At 36.3% G+C, this 18,747-nt stretch overlaps 1 protein-coding gene across 1 annotated transcript in view; it reads right to left on the bottom strand.

The window, feature by feature from the left end:
- SLC26A7 (solute carrier family 26 member 7) overlaps window positions 1–18,747 on the bottom strand; it is a 208,157-nt gene that overhangs the window by 92,810 nt on the left and 96,600 nt on the right. The window contains exon 4 of the mRNA XM_068525701.1: window positions 14,716–14,880. Coding sequence (XP_068381802.1) covers window positions 14,716–14,880 — 165 coding nt within the window. The remainder of the gene's footprint in view (window positions 1–14,715; window positions 14,881–18,747) is intronic.

Raw genomic sequence — 18,747 nt, 5'->3', positions numbered from 1 at the left:
TGGACATAGAGGGAACCTACCTCAACATAATAAAGGCCATATATGACAAACCCACAGCAAATATCATTCTCAATGGTGAAAAACTGAAAGTATTTCCTCTACGATCAGGAACAAGTCAAGGGTGTCCACTCTTGCCACTATTATTCGACATAGTTTTGGAAGTCTTAGCCATGGCAATCAGAGAAGAAAAAGAAATAAAGGAATACAATTTGGAAAAGAAGTAAAACTGTCACTGTTTGCAGATGACAGGATACTATACATAGATAATCCTAAAGATGCCAGCAGAAAACTACTAGAGCTAATCAACGAATTTGGTAAGGTTGCAGGATACAAAATTAATGCACAGAAATCTCTCACATTCTTATACACTAATAATGAAAAATCAGAAAGATAAATTAAGGAACAATCATATTTACCATCACAACAAAAAGAATAAAATACCTAGGAATAAACCTACATAAGGAGGCAAAAGACCTGTATGCAGCAAACTATAAAACACTGATGAAAGAAATCAAAATGACACAAACAGGTGGAGAAATATACCATGTTCTTGGTTTGGAAGAATCAGTATTGTGAAAACGACTATACTACCCAAAGCAATCTACAGATTCAATGCAATCCCATCAAACTACCAATGGCATTCTTCACAGAATTAGAGCAAAAAATTTCACAATTTGTATGGAAACACAAAAGACCCCAAATAGCCAAAGCGATCTTGAGGAAAAAATAAAAAATAAAAAACAGAGCTGGAGGAATCAGGCTCCCCAACTTCAAACTATACTACAAAGCTATAGTAATCAAGACAGTATAGTACTGGCACAAAAACAGAAATATAGATCAATGGAACAGGATAGAAAGCCCAGAGATAAACCCACACACTAATGGTCACCTAATTTATGACAAAGGAGGCAAGAACATACAATGGAGAAAAGACAGCCTCTTCAATAAGTGGTCCTGGGAAAACTGGACAGCTACATGTAAAAGAATGATATTAGAACACTACTTAACACCATACACAAAAATAAACTCCAAATGGATTAAAGACCTAAATGTAAGACTGGATACTTAAAACTCTTAGAGGAAAACATAGGAAAAACACTCTGACATAAACCACAGCAAGATCTTTTTTGACCCACTTCCTAGAGTAATGAAAATTAAAACAAAAATAAACAATTGGGACCTAATGAACCTCAAAAGCTTTTGCACAGCAAAGGAAACCATAAACAAGCTGAAAAGATAACCTTCAGAATGGGAGAAAATATTTGCAAATGAAGCAATAGACAAAGGATTAAACTCAAAAATATAGAAACAGCTCATGGAGCTCAGTACCAAAAAAAAACAAACAACTCAACCAAAAAATGGGCAGAAGACCTAAATAGACATTTCACCAAAGAAGACATACATATGGCCAAGAGGCAAATGAAAAGATGCTCAACATCACTAATTATTAGAGACATGCAAGTCAAAACTACAATGAAGTATCACCTAACACTGCTCAGAACGTCCATCATCAAAAAATCTACAAACAATAAAAACTGGAGAGGGTATGGAGAAAAGGGAACCCTTTTGCACTGTTGGTGGGAATGTAAATTGATACAGCCACTATGAAGAACATTGTGGAGGTTCCTTAAAAAACTAAATATAGAACTACCATATGACACAGCAATCCCACTACTGGGCATATACCCTTAGAAAACCATAATCCAAAAAGATACATGTACCACAATGTTCATTGCAGCACTATTTACAATAGCCAGGACATGGAAACAACCTAAATGTCCAACAATAGATGAATGGATAAAGACGATGTGGTACATACATACAACGGAATATTACTCAGCCATAAAAAGGAATGAAATTGGATCATTTGTAGAGATATGGATGGACCTAGAGTCTGTCACACAGAGTGAAGTAAGCCAGAAAGAGAAAAACAAATATTGTATATTAATGCATATATGTGGAATCTAGAAAAATGGTACAGATGAACTTATTTGTAGGGCAGGAATAGAGATGTAGACATAGAGAACAGACATGTGGACATGGGGGGTAAGGGGAGGGTGGGATGAACTGGGATATTAGGTTTGACATAAATACACTACCGTGTGTAAAATAGATGGCTAGTGGGAACCTGCTGTATAGCATAGAGAGCTCAGTTCGGTGCTCTGTGATGACCTAGGTGGGTGGGATGGGGAGGTGGGAGGGAAGTCCAAGAGAGAGTGGATATAGGTATATATATATAACTGTTTCACTTCATTGTACAGCAGAAACCAACACAGCATTGTTAAGCAATTTTACTCCAATAAAAAATTAAAATTAAAATTAATAAATAAATTAATTTTAAAAAGAATTGCTTTTGCTGCATCCCTTAGGTTTGGGATCATTGTGTTTTCATTGTTATTTGTCTCTAGGTATTTTTTTTATTTCTTCTTTGATTTCTTCAGTGATCCATTGGTTGTTCAGTAGCATATTGTTTATCCTCCACATGTTTGTGTTTTTTTACAGTTGTTTCCTTGTGGTTGGTTTCTAACTCATAGCATTGTGGTTAGAAAAGATGCTTGATATGATTTTAATTTTCTTAAATTTACCATGGTGTGCTTTCTGGCCCAGCATGTGATCAATCCTGGAGAATGTTCCATGTGCACTTGAGAAGAATGTGTATTCTGGTGCTTTTGGGTGGAATGTTCTATAAATATCAATAAAGTCCATCTGGTCTAATGTGTCATTTAAGGCCAGTGTTTCCTTATTGATTTTCTGTCTGGATGATCTGTCCATTGATGAGAGTGGTGTTAAAGTCCCCCACTATTGTGTTTCTGTTGATTTCTCCTTTTATGGCTGTTTTATTTGCCTTATATATTGAGGTTCTCCTATGTTGGGTGCACATATATTTACAATTGTTATATCTTCTTCTTGGATTGATCCCTTGATCACTATGTAGTGCCCTTCTTTGTCTCTTGTAACAGTCTTTATTTTAAAGTTGATTTTGTCTGATATGAGTATTGCCACTCCAGCTTTCTTTTGATTTCCCTTTTCATGGAATAACTTTTTCCATCCCCTCACTTTCAGTCTCTATGTGTCCCTAGATCTGAAGTGTGTCTCTTGTAGACAGCATATATATGGGTCTTGTTTTTGTATCCATTCAGCCAGTCTATGTCTTGGTTGGAGCATTTAATCCATTTACATTTAAAGGAATTACTGATTTTGTATATTCTTACTGCCATTTTCTTAATCGTTTTGGATTTGTTCTTCTAGGTCTTTTTCTTCCCATCCTCTTTTGTTCTCTTATGATTTGATAATAATTTTAGTGCTGTGTTTGGATTCCTTTTTCTTTTTTGTGTGTTTATCTCTTGTAGATTTTTGGTTTGCAGTTATCATGAGGTTTTGATACAGTAGTCTATAAATAAACAAGATTGTTTTAAGTTGCTTGTCTTTTATTTTCAAATGCACTTCCAATATCCTGCATTTGTGCTCTCCTCGTCTCACGATTGCTGGTTTTGATATATTTGTGTGTGGATGATTTCCTACCTTTCCTGTATGTTTGCCTTTACCGGTGTGCTTTTCCATTCATATTTTTCTTTTTACTAGTTGTGGCCTTTTCTTTTCCACCTAGAGAAGTTCCTTTAGCATTTGTTGCAAAGCTGGTCTGGTGGTGATGAATTCTCTTAGCTTTTTCTTTTTTGTAATACTTTTGATTCTCCATCGAATCTGAATGAGGGCCTTGCTGGGTAAAGTATTCTTGGTTGTAGGTTCATCCCTTTCATCATTTTAAATATATCATGCCACTCCCTTCTGGACTGCAGAGTTACTGCTGAGAAATCAGCTGATGACCTTATGGGAATTCCCTTGTTTGTTATGTTGCTTTTCCCTTTGATGCTTCTAACATTTTTTCTTTGTTTCTAAGTTTTGTCAGTTTGATTACTCTGTGTCTTGACATGTTCCTCCATGGATTTTTCCTGCCTGGGACTTTCTGTGCTTCTTGGACTTGGGTGACTGTTTCCTTTCCCATGTTTGGGAAGTTTTCATCTATTATCTCTTCAATTATTTTCTCAGGTCTTTCCTCTCTCTTTTCTCCTTCTGGGACCCCTGCCATGGAAATGTCAGTGACTTTAATGTTTACCCAGAGGTCTCTTAGACTGTCCTTATTTCTTTTCATTCTTTTTTCTTTATTCTCTTCCACGACAGTGATTTCCAGCATTCTGTCTTCCAGATCACTTATCCGTTCTTCTGCCTCAGTTATTCTGCTATTGATTCCTTCTAGTGTATTTTTCATTTCAGTTATTGTATTGGTCATCTCTGTTTGTTCTTTATTTCTTCTAGCTCTTTGTTAAACATTTCTTATATCTTCTCGATCTGTGCCTCCATTCTTCATCCAAGATCTTGGATATCTTTACTATCATTACTCTGAATTCATTTTTGGGTAGATTGCCTATCTCCACTTCACTTAGTTGTTCTGGGGTTTTATCTTGTTCCTTCATCTGGAACATATTCCTCTGCCAGCTTATTTTGTCTAACTTTCTGTGATTGTGGTTTCCATTCCACAGGCTGCAGGACTGTAGTTCTTCTTGCTTCTGCTCTCTTCCCCCTGGTGAGTGAGGCTGTCTAACAGACTTGTGCAGACTTCCTGATGGGAGGGACATGTTTCTGCCCACTGGTTTGTGGAACTGAGTCTTGTCCCTCTGGTGAGCAGGGCTGTGTCAAAGAATGTGTTTAGCAGGAAGCTGTGTGCTCAGGAAGACTTTAAGCACCCTGTCTGCTGATGAGTGGGGCTGTGTTGCTGCCCTGTTGGTTGTTTGGCCTGAGGTGTCCCAGCACTGGAGCCTACAGGCTGTTGTGTGGGGCCCCCTCTTGGTGGAAAAATGGCAGCCTCCAGGAGTGCTCATGCCAGTGAGTACTCCCCAGAACTACCACTGCCAATGTATTTGTCCCTTCAGTGAGTCACAACCACCCCCTGCCTCCACAGGAGACCCTCCAATTCTACCAGCTAGGTCTGAACCCAGCTCTTATGAGGTCACTGCTTTTTTCACCATGCCCTGGTGCACATGAGACCTTGTGTGTGCCTTCCAAGAGTGGAGTTTCTGTTTACCCCAGTCTTGTGGAATTCTTCCAATCAACACCACTGGCCTTCAAAGCAATTCTCTGGAGGCTCCTCCTCCCATTGCTAGACCCCCAGGCTGGGGAGCCTGATGTGGGGCTCAGAACTTTCACTCCTGTGGGAGAACTTTTGTGGTATAATTATTTTCCAGTTTGTGGGTCACCCACCCAATGGGTATGGGATTTTATTTTATCATAATTATGCCGCTCCGACTGTTTCATTGTGGTTTCTCCTTTTTCTTTGGATGTAGGATATTCTTTGTGTTAGTTTCCAGCATTTTTTTTGTTGATGGTTATTCAGCAGTTAGTTGTGATTTTGATGTTTCTGTAAGGAGAGGTGAGTTCACATCCTAATACTGCACCATCTTTCTGAGGTAGCCCCTGGAAACCTGGAGATCCCATCATGACATGGCTACTGCTATTATTTGGAGAAGCAATCTTATGCAACATGTTTATTAAGGTTCTACTTGTGCAAGACATTGATCTAAATTTTAAACCTATTATTACAGTAAATCTCAAGTAATCCATCTTTGATATATGTTATCTGATCTAAATAATCAGGTGTTTAATCATTCTGTTTTTATAAGAATGAAGCAAAATCCAAAGCTAAGAAAACCTCATATTCAGGATTTAATTAAGAAAAAAAGGAGGTCATACCCTTTAAATAGTTTCCACGGTCATACCCATTCAATAGTTTCTCCTTGTACAACTGTTACTGAAGTTCTAAAGAAGGCCCTGCATAGAAACACCTGTGCCCAGAGAAAAATAGGTTTGTGTTTCACTAGAGAAACAACAAAGTGATAGTATAACCAGCAACATTTAATAAATCTGACAGTACACTACTTTGTAGTAGGTATTAAGTACTGATCTGAAATCTATGAATCTTAATTCCCAATATATGACTTTGAGTCAGTCATCGACCACAAATCCAGGAATATCTCCAGAAAAATGGTAACATTCATACATGCTTGTTACCATGTGTTCAGACTTTGGTCTGAAAACACATTTGGCATAATCTGTGCATAGACATTTGTCTAAAATCCAGTGACCAGTACCCTTATAGGAGACAGAAGAGGAGCAGACACACACACAGAGGGGAAGGCCATGTGGTGACAGAGGTACAGTTTGGTGTGATGCAGCCACAAACCAAGGAATGTCTGGAGCTACCAGAAGCTAGAAGACAAGGAATGATTCTCCCCTAGAACCTCCAGAGCATGTGTGGCCCTGGTGACACCTTGATTTTGGACTTCTTGCCTCTGTAAATGAGAGAATAAATTTTTGTGTGCTGTTACCATGTTTATGGTAATTTATTACAGTAGCCATAGGCTACAAACACAGTTACCAAGTAAAATGCTTCTCACTGCTAAGACAATGCAAAGAGGGTGTTATGGGCTCAATTGTGTTTCCCTAAAATTCATATGTTGAAGCCCAAATCCTCAATACCTCATAATGTGACCCATAATATTTGGAGACAGGGCCTTTAAAGAGGTAATTAAGTTAAAATGATGCTTTTAGGGTGGGCCCTAATCCAATCTGACTGGTGTCTTTATAAAAAGAAGAGCTTAAGACAGATAGAGAGACACCAGGAATGCACATGCACAGAGGTGCTACCATGTGAAGAGGCAGGAGGGTGGTAATATACAAGCAAAGGAGAGAGGCCTCAGAGCAAACCAGCCATGCTGGCATCTTGATTTTTGATTTCCAGCATTCAAAACTATGAGAAAATACATTTCTATTTTTTAAGCCACCCAGTCTATACAGTTTGTCGTGGCAGCCCTAGCAATACAGAGGACAAAGGGACTCACAGCTTTTGCCTTTGGAGTTCCCTATATACCCTAGTAAATTCCTTCCTCTTCAAGTTAACAAAGATAAAAGTAACCAAGATAAAACACAAAATGAAACTAAACAGAAAGCTTTTAGTAACAGTGACTAAACAATTAGTACCATTAAAAGAGACAGCCAACTGATTAAGCACCTGTCACAAATAGGCATGGTGGATAGCTGTGGTAAGGATTTCAACTACAGTGCCTAACAAAGGCAGTATTTAGAAGACACTTGTCAGAGCTAGAAAGACCTTAGAAATCAACCAGTTGAATGTACTCATTCTACAGATGTAGAAACCAAGGCTCCAAAGATTTGTAACTTACCTTATCCTAGGAGACTTGGCTTGTGAGTGACAGAGTCAAGACTGTGACTCAGGTTCTCTGAACCCTAGAGCAACACATTCACCAATGCCTCACACACTATTCTCTTCTTTCAGTCCAGCAAACAATTTTTCCAAACTTCCCTGGTGCTTCCTTTTTCCCTTGGGATATATGGAGGGGAGATGCCACCCTTTGAAAGAGAGACTATCATGGAGCATGGAGTCTTTGATTTTGTTTGTTAGTGGTGGGATTCAATGGCACCTATCTGCTTCTCAGACAAACAAGCTCTACCCACCTGCTGCCTTGTGCCTTTAACACCAGCAGCAGAATCACGTCAATCCAAGGGAAGCAATAATGCCTTCCAATTTTATTCTAAAAACTGTTTTTTCTTAACATATACACATTTGGTGAAAGTATACTTGTATCTATACAGTGCATTCACCTTAGTTCCTTCTCTCCACCTCGAATGGAAAGAAATTTTTATATTATCCCTACCACAAACATATGGTGGGAGGGCAGACTGAGATGGAAAGAATAGGAGAGATTGTTTAAAATTCATCACTTTCTAGAAGAGTGGGGGAACTAACATTTCCAGGCACTAGGCTAGCCAATTATATACAGTGACTCATTTAATTACTCAATTAATATAAGGTGAGCATAATCACTTCTTCACTCTATCACATTATCTGCTTCAATTACACTGCCTGTTTTTCTTCTTTAACACTATCTGAGATTATCTTGTTCACCAATTTTTCTCCTCCCTTCCTACTTCACATCGCCCCTACCTCAGCATTTCAATAAAACTCCATGAGAACAGGGATGTTATTTCTCAACTGTATTCTCATCACCTATGAGGTGGTCAATTAACATCTGTTGAGTAAGTCCATTATATTGGTTCTTAAACTCTTGAATCAAGGATGCACACTAATCTTTTCCCATCCACGTGTAGATTATTCTGTTGAATATTTCTGGTTTTGCAACCTCACATTTAGTCCAACTCTCCCACTTTTCAGATGAGACTGAAGTCTGCTGCGGGACCCGGCTTTTGTTTTTTAAGGTAGCTTTCACATCCTTGGAGCCTTTAAACATGAACCACAATTGCCCAGGCACACCCTCTCCCTGCCCCAACTTGCTTTCAACTTGATTATATTTGTCATTTTTTTTTTTTTTTTATGTTTTTTTTTTGGCCGTGCCATGCGGCATTCGGGATCTTAGTTCCCTGAGCAGGGATCAAACCCATACTCCCTATAGTGGAAGCACGGAGTCTCAACAACTGCCCTGCCAGGAAGTCCCCAACTTGATTATATTTGAATTCTACCTCTAAGCAGATCTAGATTCCTGCTCAGGGACCATTAAAGCCATCTATGATAATTCCAAAATTGATGTTGGCACAAGTTCTCTCTGTTCTTAAGAATTTGATGTCTCCTATAAACTTTGCCTACATATCTTTAAACAATTTAGAATGGTTATTGTTAAGATCAAGCTCCCCTAATCCCTCTACTTCCCAAAGTAGCACACACTAATAGAAAAACAAGACTAATATTAAGTTTAAAGCTCAAACACAGTCTGTGTTTTCCTGAACACAAACACAACTCCAAAAGGAAGAAAAAAATTACAACATTCTATTATTCTTTACATCATTTTATATGCATATTTCTGATCAATAACTGCTTCTTACACTGGGAATTTATCCCAGTAAACTACGGCTTTAAGGAATACATTAAGTCTCCAACCAAAATGTGATCTAGGGGAAGTACGGTATGTTAAACAGCTAGAGACAGCATGGGTGCACAAAACTCACTTGCACCAAACTCACAATCAAGCATGCCAAGGCCCAAGTGGCATCCAGCCATCCCTTGTTTAGAAAACCAAGTTTAATTTGAATTACTTAAGCAACTGGATTTTGTGCTGATGCATTTTTCAGTGAATTGTGGGGGATGGAAAGCTTAGCCCAAGATAATTGAATTGCTAAAATATTTGCCTTCTGATTTAGAATTTTAAAGTAACTTTTGTTACAAATTCCCATATAATTGTTTCATATCCAAATTAAACCTGCCACATTTTCTCTCCCCTATAACCCTGATTGATTCAAGCTGCAGATTAACATTCCTTTTCTCTCCCCTTCAATTTATTCTGTCCATTTTTCAGGGTGTATTGAACGTCCTCACAATTCACAATAGAAATATCACAATAACTGCAGAGAAAATGTGGGCTGTCATAAACTATCAAAGCATGTTCTTGATTCAGAAATCCCAGAGGGCCTGTGTCTTCAAAGTAGATTTGTTCTCCACATATAAGCCTCATTTGTACATATTTAATTGTGATCTCATTCTCTATGGAAGAAAATGTTTCATTGGCTCTGATTTCCTTCTGATGTTTCTATCCCAGTTTGTTAATATTCTTGGTTCCTGCTTCATAGCCTTCAGAGCTACCCAAACTAGAAAAGTGCTTTGCTTGTACTTCAGGGATGGGAGTGGGAATGAAATTGCTTTCTGGTTCTGAAACTCCTCAATTTTAAAAAAGGAAATAAAAACTTCCCAAAGAGGGTAGGTGAATATATTGCCAAGCTTGCCTTGTGCTCTTGGGTTTAATGTACAGAACTGTACATAATTATTTAGAAGAGTTCTCATATAAAGCCATGCCAGTGAAAATAGCTTTGCCAAATTTATCATAGGCTGCTACAGGCTGAGACACTGGCGCCACCTCAAAGAAATTCACATTTGCTAATATGAACTAGTAATTTTTGTTTTATTGTGCCTTTTGGGGGGAAACATCCTTTCTAATAAAAAGATACATCATCATTTCTCAGTATAAAAAATCAATTTTTGTATTGACAAGAATAATTAATCTTTTCCCTGTTATCTGTGTGGGACCAACTAGCAGTCAAAAAATTTTAATTTGATAAAAATTTTTATTTGGTCTTGACCTGCTATCTTCCTGCTCTCTGATTGCCTTCTCCAGAAGCTTTTAGGCTTCAAAAATTCACATAGTGAGACTTTTTCTCTAGATTTTGGTTTTATCAATTAGAGAATTTGCCTTCTAATGAGTATTAAAATAAACTTCAAAATTATTTTTCTTTTTAAAAATATCTCTCAAAAGGGAGCCCTAGTGCACTGTTAGTGGGAATGTAAATTGGTGCAGCCACTATGGAAAACAGTATGGTGCTTTCTCAAAAAAACTAAAAATAGAACTACCATATGATCCAACAAGTCCACTTCTGGGTATTAATCCTCCAAAATTAAAATGTTAATTCAAAAAGATACATGTACCTCAATGTTCACAGCAATATTGTTTACAGTAGTCAAGATATGGAAGCAACCTAAGTGTTCATCTATAGATGAATGAATAAAGAAGATGTGGTGTGTATATATATACCATATATATACAATGGAATACTACTCAGCCACACACACAAAAAAATGAAATTTTGCCATTTGCAACAACATGGATGGATTTGGAGGGTATTATGCTAAGTGAAATAAGTCAGATAGAGAAAGACAAATACTTTATGATACCACTTATATGTGGGGTCTAAAAAATAAAGCTAAAAAATATAACAAAATAGAAAAAAAATTTAATTTGAGAACACAGGAATTAAATGATTTAACTGGTGAGCCAGGGTCCAAAGACAAGTGACTCATAAGATTATTGCTTCTGCTTGTTTTACAATATATTGCAGAACTGTTTATAATTTATTAAATGGGTTTATAACTGGTTGGGGGGGGATTGAGCTGAATAGATGGAACTATTTTAAAATAAAAATAAAATTAAAAACATAGCATTTCTTTACTTCTGATGACTAACCCTCATTAATAGCAGCTAGTTTTTACGTTTTATAAATTTTGGAATCATCTTTATTTGTAAGTTGAAAAAATGATATAATTTTGTTTTATTATTTAGATTTGCTTATCTGATAACAGTCCTCTAGAGAGGAAAAGGATTAGTATCTATTACTTATATAGCACTTTTTAAAGTGCACTGACATAGAAAACAAACTTATGGTTTCCAAAGGGGAAAGAGAATGGGGAGGAGGGATAAATTAGGAATCTGGGATTAACAGATAAACACTACTATATATAAAATAGATAAACAACAAGGACCTGACTGTATAACACAGGGAACTATATTCAATACCTTGTAATAACCTTAATGGAAAAGAATCTGAAAAAGAATCACACCTGAAACAATGTAAATCAACTATAAAAGTCAAAAAAAAAGGATCTATTGGAAGTGTGTTCTATAATCTGAGAGGGAAGAACTGAGCATGTAACACTAACCTTGTCTGATTCAAATTAATCCTTTAAAATGTTCCATGGAAACAAGAACATCTGCCAGCCCTAAGTAACCAAAGAGATAGAGATTTTAGCTAATCAAACTAGAGAATTAGATTCTCTTAATAGAACAGAATCAGGCATCCACTAGGAAGAAGACACTGTAGAAACCATTGCAGTGGCAGATGGAAGATACCTCAACATGTAGTGACCTAAGAACAAGATAAAGACAAAAGGCTATGTTTTCTCTCAAAGTTGACCAGAAGCACTGCTATTACTGAAATTAATTAATGCACATTTTGATTGGTCAATTCTGAATTGTTTTAGGAAATTTGAGTGTTCCAGCTGAGACTATTGGGAGTGGTGACTGGCTTATTGTATAAGAGTCTCAAATAGTCTAGATATTAATTTATGTTCCAAGGAATATCAGTAACATATTCTTTATCCTTCATCAGCCTGAGTAGCTTTCATAAAGGATATAACAGTTTTGAGAACTTAGAAGCAGAAAAAATCCAAAAATGTGTTAAATCACTCTCCTCTAGGTTCTTTGACCTGATGATCAAGGCCTCTATTTTGTCCTCTGTTCTATACCTCTGTGCTGAGTTCAGCTCTCCTCTTTCACATCCCACCTAAATGATCCATGGGCAAGTTCAGATTTACATTATTATCATCAGATTCTTTTTTAGCCTAACTACACCAAAGCACACCTTCCAAATGTCCCAGTGTAACCTATGCATGATGCAAAATCTATTTCTTAATCTAATGCTCAGATCACAATTTTTGACATTGCAATATCAGCATTAATTTTGAAACCTTGGCAAGAACCAAAGCATCATTCCTACCTAGGTGCCTAACAGTGCAGGGCTCTGAGACTTTGAAAAGCAAGAGCAACTTTTCTTTGTTTTCCATCTGCACAAAGCATACAAACTTCCACCAACTGAGTAATGCAAATTTAGTCAGCCATCTAACAATATTTCTAAATCTCATTACATTTCAGTATGAGAACTTACAAAAGACCCCCAAAAGTCACATTACAGTGTCTGATCTACAAGGCAAAGAAAAAATAGCTTGCAGTTTACCTTCCAAGCAAACAAAATTTTAAAAAGCATACACAAAACACTTCAATGTAACATTTTATACACATTGCCACCAGAGAAACGAGCTGAAAGACCGAATGTTCTCATATCCGGCTATCCAGCTTCTTTTAACACAACTAGTGAAAAGAGGAATGATTATTTGTGTAATGTGAATATGACTGAAGTAGCCAACTTGTAACCTGCACGCATTTCTTTACACTGCTCATGCACAGACAAGCATGCTGTTACCAGCCAGGAGATCAGGACAGAATCTAGTACTGATTTGGTTCTGTTGGTGCACACCTGGCATCACCAAAAGTTTTAACTCAGCCAGTCACCTGATAACTTACAGCTATTTTGGTCTACTTTTGTTTGATCTGGAGCTTGGAATTATATTGTTTCCACTTCCAGTTTTAGTGTTCTTGTTTTAGTTTTAACCTTTCTTATAATGAATGAATCACTGAGCAAGATATTACCTAAATAACAAAAATTCAGAACAAGCTTCCAGCTTTGTGTTGTCAATTACTATCTATATTAACTACTTTACCAACTAATCAGAGAAACACACAAACAGAAAAGTGATACTATTTTTCACATATCAAAATGGCAAATTTTAAAAATAGTAATAATCAGAGTTGACAATGATGAGAGTAAATATTAATTGGTACAGCTTTTCAGATTGATATTTGGCAAAAATATTTTAATCCAGTGATTCCATAACTAGGAATTGATCTCAATGAAATTATCAGGGATGCAAACTAGAACATAGGAATAAAACAAATCTTCATTGAGCTGTGTATAATGGTGAAATACCAGAAACCACCTCAATAACAGGAATTAGATAATTTATTAAACTTCTATATGTAGAGCTACTATTCAGCCATTCCTTGATTAAGAGAAAGAATTTTATGAATGGGAATACTCTCATTATAAAACATTAATGTAATTCAGTATAGAACATTACATTGTAGTAGACCAGAATATGCCACTCCAAAATATGCCTCTTTGGTATAAGAATTATTTTTAGCTTATTATTTTGAGAAACAGCAGACACAGGGAACCTCTGAGAACAGTATAAGTTACCCTTTCATAGAGAAATTTACATTTATATAGAAAATCTCTGTTTGCAAGGATGTCTTCCTCTCAGTACCAGGAAGAAAAAGATGACTCTAAATCACAAGAGATTCTTACCAATGGAGAAGGCACCGATTTAAATCTGCATAATAAACCTTACCCATGTTCACTGTATTTTTCATGGTCACCTTCTCATAACTTGCTTCCCCTAACTCTTATTCCTTTGTTTTAATTGAAGATGGTATTTAAACCCAAATCTTAGCCACTTCTTTTGAGTTACTAATCCCAGAGTTTCTCCCATGTGTATATGAAATATACATGCTAATAAACTTGTTTGTTTTTCTCTTGTTAGTCTTTTGTTACAGGAGCTCCAGTTCCTCAAGGATAGAAGGAAAATATGCTTTTCCTCCTCTACAATACAAAATTAAATAAAATGAAGTCTGGTTGCTCTCAACTTCATTAACAAGACATTGATTGTCTTATAAAACTCCAATAGGATGTGACTTCCTGAGCAGTCATAGATTTTAGGTCAGCTTCAAAAAGAGACCAAGAAGAATGGGGAATTATTAGGATAATATGTTGAAACTGGACACATGTTCCTCTCTCAGGTTCAAGTGACTTTTAATAACTGATTGTCTGCTATTGGGACTCCAGACCCCAATTTTGACCAAGCCTCTGATTTGATCTATACCAGGGTTCACAATATGGAAAGAATGTGGTAAGGTGTACTGTTGTTACACTGGGCCACAAGCCTGGTAGATGGCTTCCATTAGAAGTTAGCAACATATCTGGTCACAGAAAAATTCAAGCTATTTTTTTCCAACCATGTCCCCAAATTATACCGTATTTAATTGTTTGTTACAAAGAATTGCTCCCCAAATTAGTAGGTTTTACTAATTAAACTAGTTTCATACCCTTAATCCCATTAAAAATATCCTAAAAGATTTTATTTAAGCCCAAGTTGCTTTAAAATAGAAAAATCTCAGCATTGTAATTAACCAAATTTTACTATGTGAAACACACACACAAAATATATGAACAAAGACATATGGAAAAACTCACATAAAAGAATCCAAGTGGTCCAGATATATATGGCATTTTCATTCCCAAGAGATATTTGACTTGTGAAGTCACGACATGGGTGGCAGCCCCAGTTGTCATCGCACTGATCACAGGCTCTGTAAGCAGGAATGTGGCACTACCCAGTTGTAGCACAAACATGGCCACCTAAGAGGACAAAGGAAGATGAAACTTCCCAAGCTTCCTAGAAGGATTAATATCTGACACATTTTCATTTTCAGTACACAGATATAGGGAACTGATGTGAAATGTGTTCCTTAAATTTTATATATTCAATAGCTTGAGTTTTCTTGAGAACATTACTAGTTTCCAAGATTTCCCAGATGTTTTTGGGTATGATTACAAGTGCTTCAGTTAAAGTTAACACAGTCTTTTTCTGAATATTGACTTATTTTCTCTTTTCCCAATAATATATGTTACAAAAAAGAAAATATGTTCAAATCAGTTAATATATGGGGTTCTGTGGGGAAAAATAAAATTTGCGTTATCATATCTATATTTTTTTAAAAATCCAAAGGACATGATTCACTACTTTATACCCAGTAGGCTTAAAACTTCAAAAGCATTGAGGAGAAAAAGCCATTTCTTGAGTTTCTGCCAGGTTCTGAGAAATGGAAACCTACTGTTTTGACTAGATACTCCATCAAGTAGCTGTAAAGGGCAAATATTAATAGGAAAACATCAGGACTTATGTGTATATGGAGAAGAGCAAAAGACAGAAATAGGTTAAAGGTATATGTCTTAAGAAACCCAGGAATCAGTAGGAAAGTCATTCTCCTTAAATTTTCCTTTCTGCTCCTAGCATCATGCTCCATTGCAAAACTATTTCATGGCCAGACAAAATCATCTCATCTGAGTAGAAGCTGTGCATTGAGCTCTGCTGGGCAAAAGATGGCAGCAAAAATCAATTCTCTTTTCTCTACTAACTACTAACATTGCAATGATTAGTTCAGAGAAAGAACTTTTAGGAGATGGCCCACTCTTTGACTGAATGCATCCATGTAAACTCAGTCATAGAGATTTGTTGTTTTGAAAGTAACATTAAATTATATTCATGAGTATCCACACTGGAAAATGAACACAAAGTGGGTCACGCTGATATATCCTCTTAATGTGTTAATTATAATATTTAGGTCAGGTCTTAAAATTCTTGTTGGAAAATAAGATTAACTATTAAAGAAAGCAAAGGAAAGAATAACAATGAGATCTCCTTCTATCAAGAGGTCACAGTGATAAAAATGAGAAGTATAAAGTGCTATCTAAGTACCACCAGAGCATACATTGCAAAATATATCATTTCCATCATATCACAATGCCCCTTGGCCAAAAGCAGTAATACTCTAAACTTGTATTAGGGTGGAGTTTTCTGGGCTCAAATCTGAAAACTTAAGTTCTGATTCTGGCTCTAACACATCCTAGTTTTTGTGACTATAGAAAGTCTGTTAAAAATGTCCAAGCCTCATGATCTATAAATAATTAGAATGATATCTGCCCTATTGATATTGCAGAATTGTTGTAAAATGAATATGAAATAATATATGAAAGAGCTTTGAAACCTGTAAAATGTGCAACATATGCGATGTACCTTGAATGTCATAAGGTGCCATATATATTTACCCAGCATGGAAAACTAGCCACGAGATTTCAAAATGTAGAAAGGGCCACACCATATTTTCCATTTCTGGAGAACATGAACAAATTTATCAGTGCAAAAAGAAATGTATTTGAACTGTTTGCATCTATGTGTCAGTTTGTCAAATAGAAATGTCCCAAGGGAAATACCCAATCAATCAATAGTATAGGTACAGTTGGAACACACTGATTCATAGTCTGTTGATCTTCATCCTGAAAACACAATTAGTTAAGAAAAATATTGAACCAATTTTTCCCAAGTATCTTTTACTAGTTAATTCCAAATTATGACACTAACTCTTAAAGGCCATGAGGATGAAATTAGCATATTATTGGGGTGAGATGAACTCCAGAGAGTTGGATTTTCATTTCAGCTAAATGCAGTATACAAGCAATCCAAATCTTTGAAATTGTGAAACCTGTTTGCATATATGGAATTTTATGCATACATGGAATGTTAGAAAGTTCTTATCTGTATGCCAAGAAATCTTATTTTCATTTATTTTGAGAAGCAAACTCCTTTGGGAGGCCTCTTATAGATCATCACCATTTTACTTTCTGGTTTTTATTTGTTTCCTACCCAGCATCTACTTAAAAGGGTTAATGATTTCTCATGCCTGAGAAACAAACATCACCTAACCTGAAGTGAGTGATACACCAACAACTTCCAGCTAACCACCATCTTCTAGTAGCAACTTCTTTGCCATTTCCACAACCTGAAAGCTACAAATGGAAGGGTATGGGAAAAGTTCGAGATATAAAAAGAGTTCAGCCCTTTCAAATGTTCAAAATATATGTACCTACCTTACAATATAAATCAAAAAGGTGAAGTATCCTCCTTTAAAACTTATCCAAATACTCAAGGTATTTTTGTAATATTCTACTCGTACACATTTTTATACTTTAAAAAAAATCTTCCCAACAACGAATAAATTCCTAAAATGGAGAATTCTTGACTTTGAAAGTTCAACAAGCCCCTTAAGACCTTATTTCTGATACAAAATATTGTGTATGTGAAGGATGATTGCAAACATGTGAGATTTAGCTAAAAAGAAATTACTTTCTTCTGGATGACAACATTCTCCATAACCCAAAACAATGGCAGACATTTTAAGAGGGAAAAAGAGGAAGAGGAGGAGGGGGAGGGATAGGACAAGGAGGAGAAAGAAAAGAAGGAGAAATTTAAGAACTCCCCTTTCCCCAGCACCCAAATTTCAACAGTTTATTCACATCAAAATTAGGGATCTAGCATACAGAGGCTGAGGTACACAGGTTGAAGGCAGCAAGTACCTGTGCAACACAGGCTTTGTAAGAGGTGCCCACAGATGGAACTGTTGTTTCCAAGATTTTTCTGGAATTTAAGTATGTAAAATGAGGATCCTTCTAGAATATTTCGCTTGGAGGACTAGTGTTTAAATTTTATGCCAATGTTAAACAATTTTTAAGCTAATGACTTAATAAAGAGCTACATCAACGCCTTTTACTAATAATAAGAATGATGATAATTCTAATCTGGCTAGCCAATTCCCAAAACTTGCCCATGCAACATTTTATGAGAAAATAAATTTCTTACAATATATTTCAGCTGTTTGTAGTAATGTTGATGTTCTGGGCTAATGCTGAAAACCTCTGACACACATTATCAAGGTTCACTAGCATGATACTATTTGGTAATGCTTTTATAAACACCATATGTTCTATATAAATTGAATGTATGTCAGATTTCAGGCCATTTTTTGCAAGTGGCCTTCAAGTAGTGAAAAAAGAAAAGAGTGCATAGCAAACAACTATACTACCCAAGTGGATGGAATATTGCATGCATTTCAGGTTTTGTCAGTTTGTCTGCAGTCTGGCTCTCACATTATAACAAATCACTTATTTGTTTGTTCAGTGAATATTTATTGAATACCTACTAGGGGCAAGGCACAACACTGTTGCAGAATACAGAGATAAAGATATAGTTCACACTTTGAAAGACCTTATAAAGTGAGATGAAATGTTGATGTTGGGAGCAGGGAACGTTAACCAGGAGCATAAAGAACTGTAATGCAGGTGTTAATAGGAAGGTAAGGTCTAAGAAGCTGTTTGAGTGGGAGCTAAAACCCTAAAAGCCCTTTGTTCTCTACTAAGTATGGTATGCAGCTTTGAGGGAGAGAGCTAAATTGCTCGTGATAATAGGAGAACAACTGAGTACTGTTTAGGGATATGGCAGAAAAAACCTCTGTGTGACAAGAGAACATGAGAAAAAAATGTCAAATGGATACCTATGAGGTTATGTGCTGTGGAATTCAGAATATAAAGCCCTTCTCCATACTATTCAGTAATAAAAAGGAATGGCCTATCAAGCCATGCAAAGACATGGATGAATCTTAAATGAATATT

Source organism: Eschrichtius robustus, chromosome 17 (genome assembly GCF_028021215.1).
Source record: "Eschrichtius robustus isolate mEscRob2 chromosome 17, mEscRob2.pri, whole genome shotgun sequence".
Lineage (NCBI taxonomy): Eukaryota > Metazoa > Chordata > Mammalia > Artiodactyla > Eschrichtiidae > Eschrichtius > Eschrichtius robustus.
The sequence above is the reverse complement of the archived record's forward strand: the minus strand, read 5'-3'. Positions and strand labels throughout refer to the sequence as shown.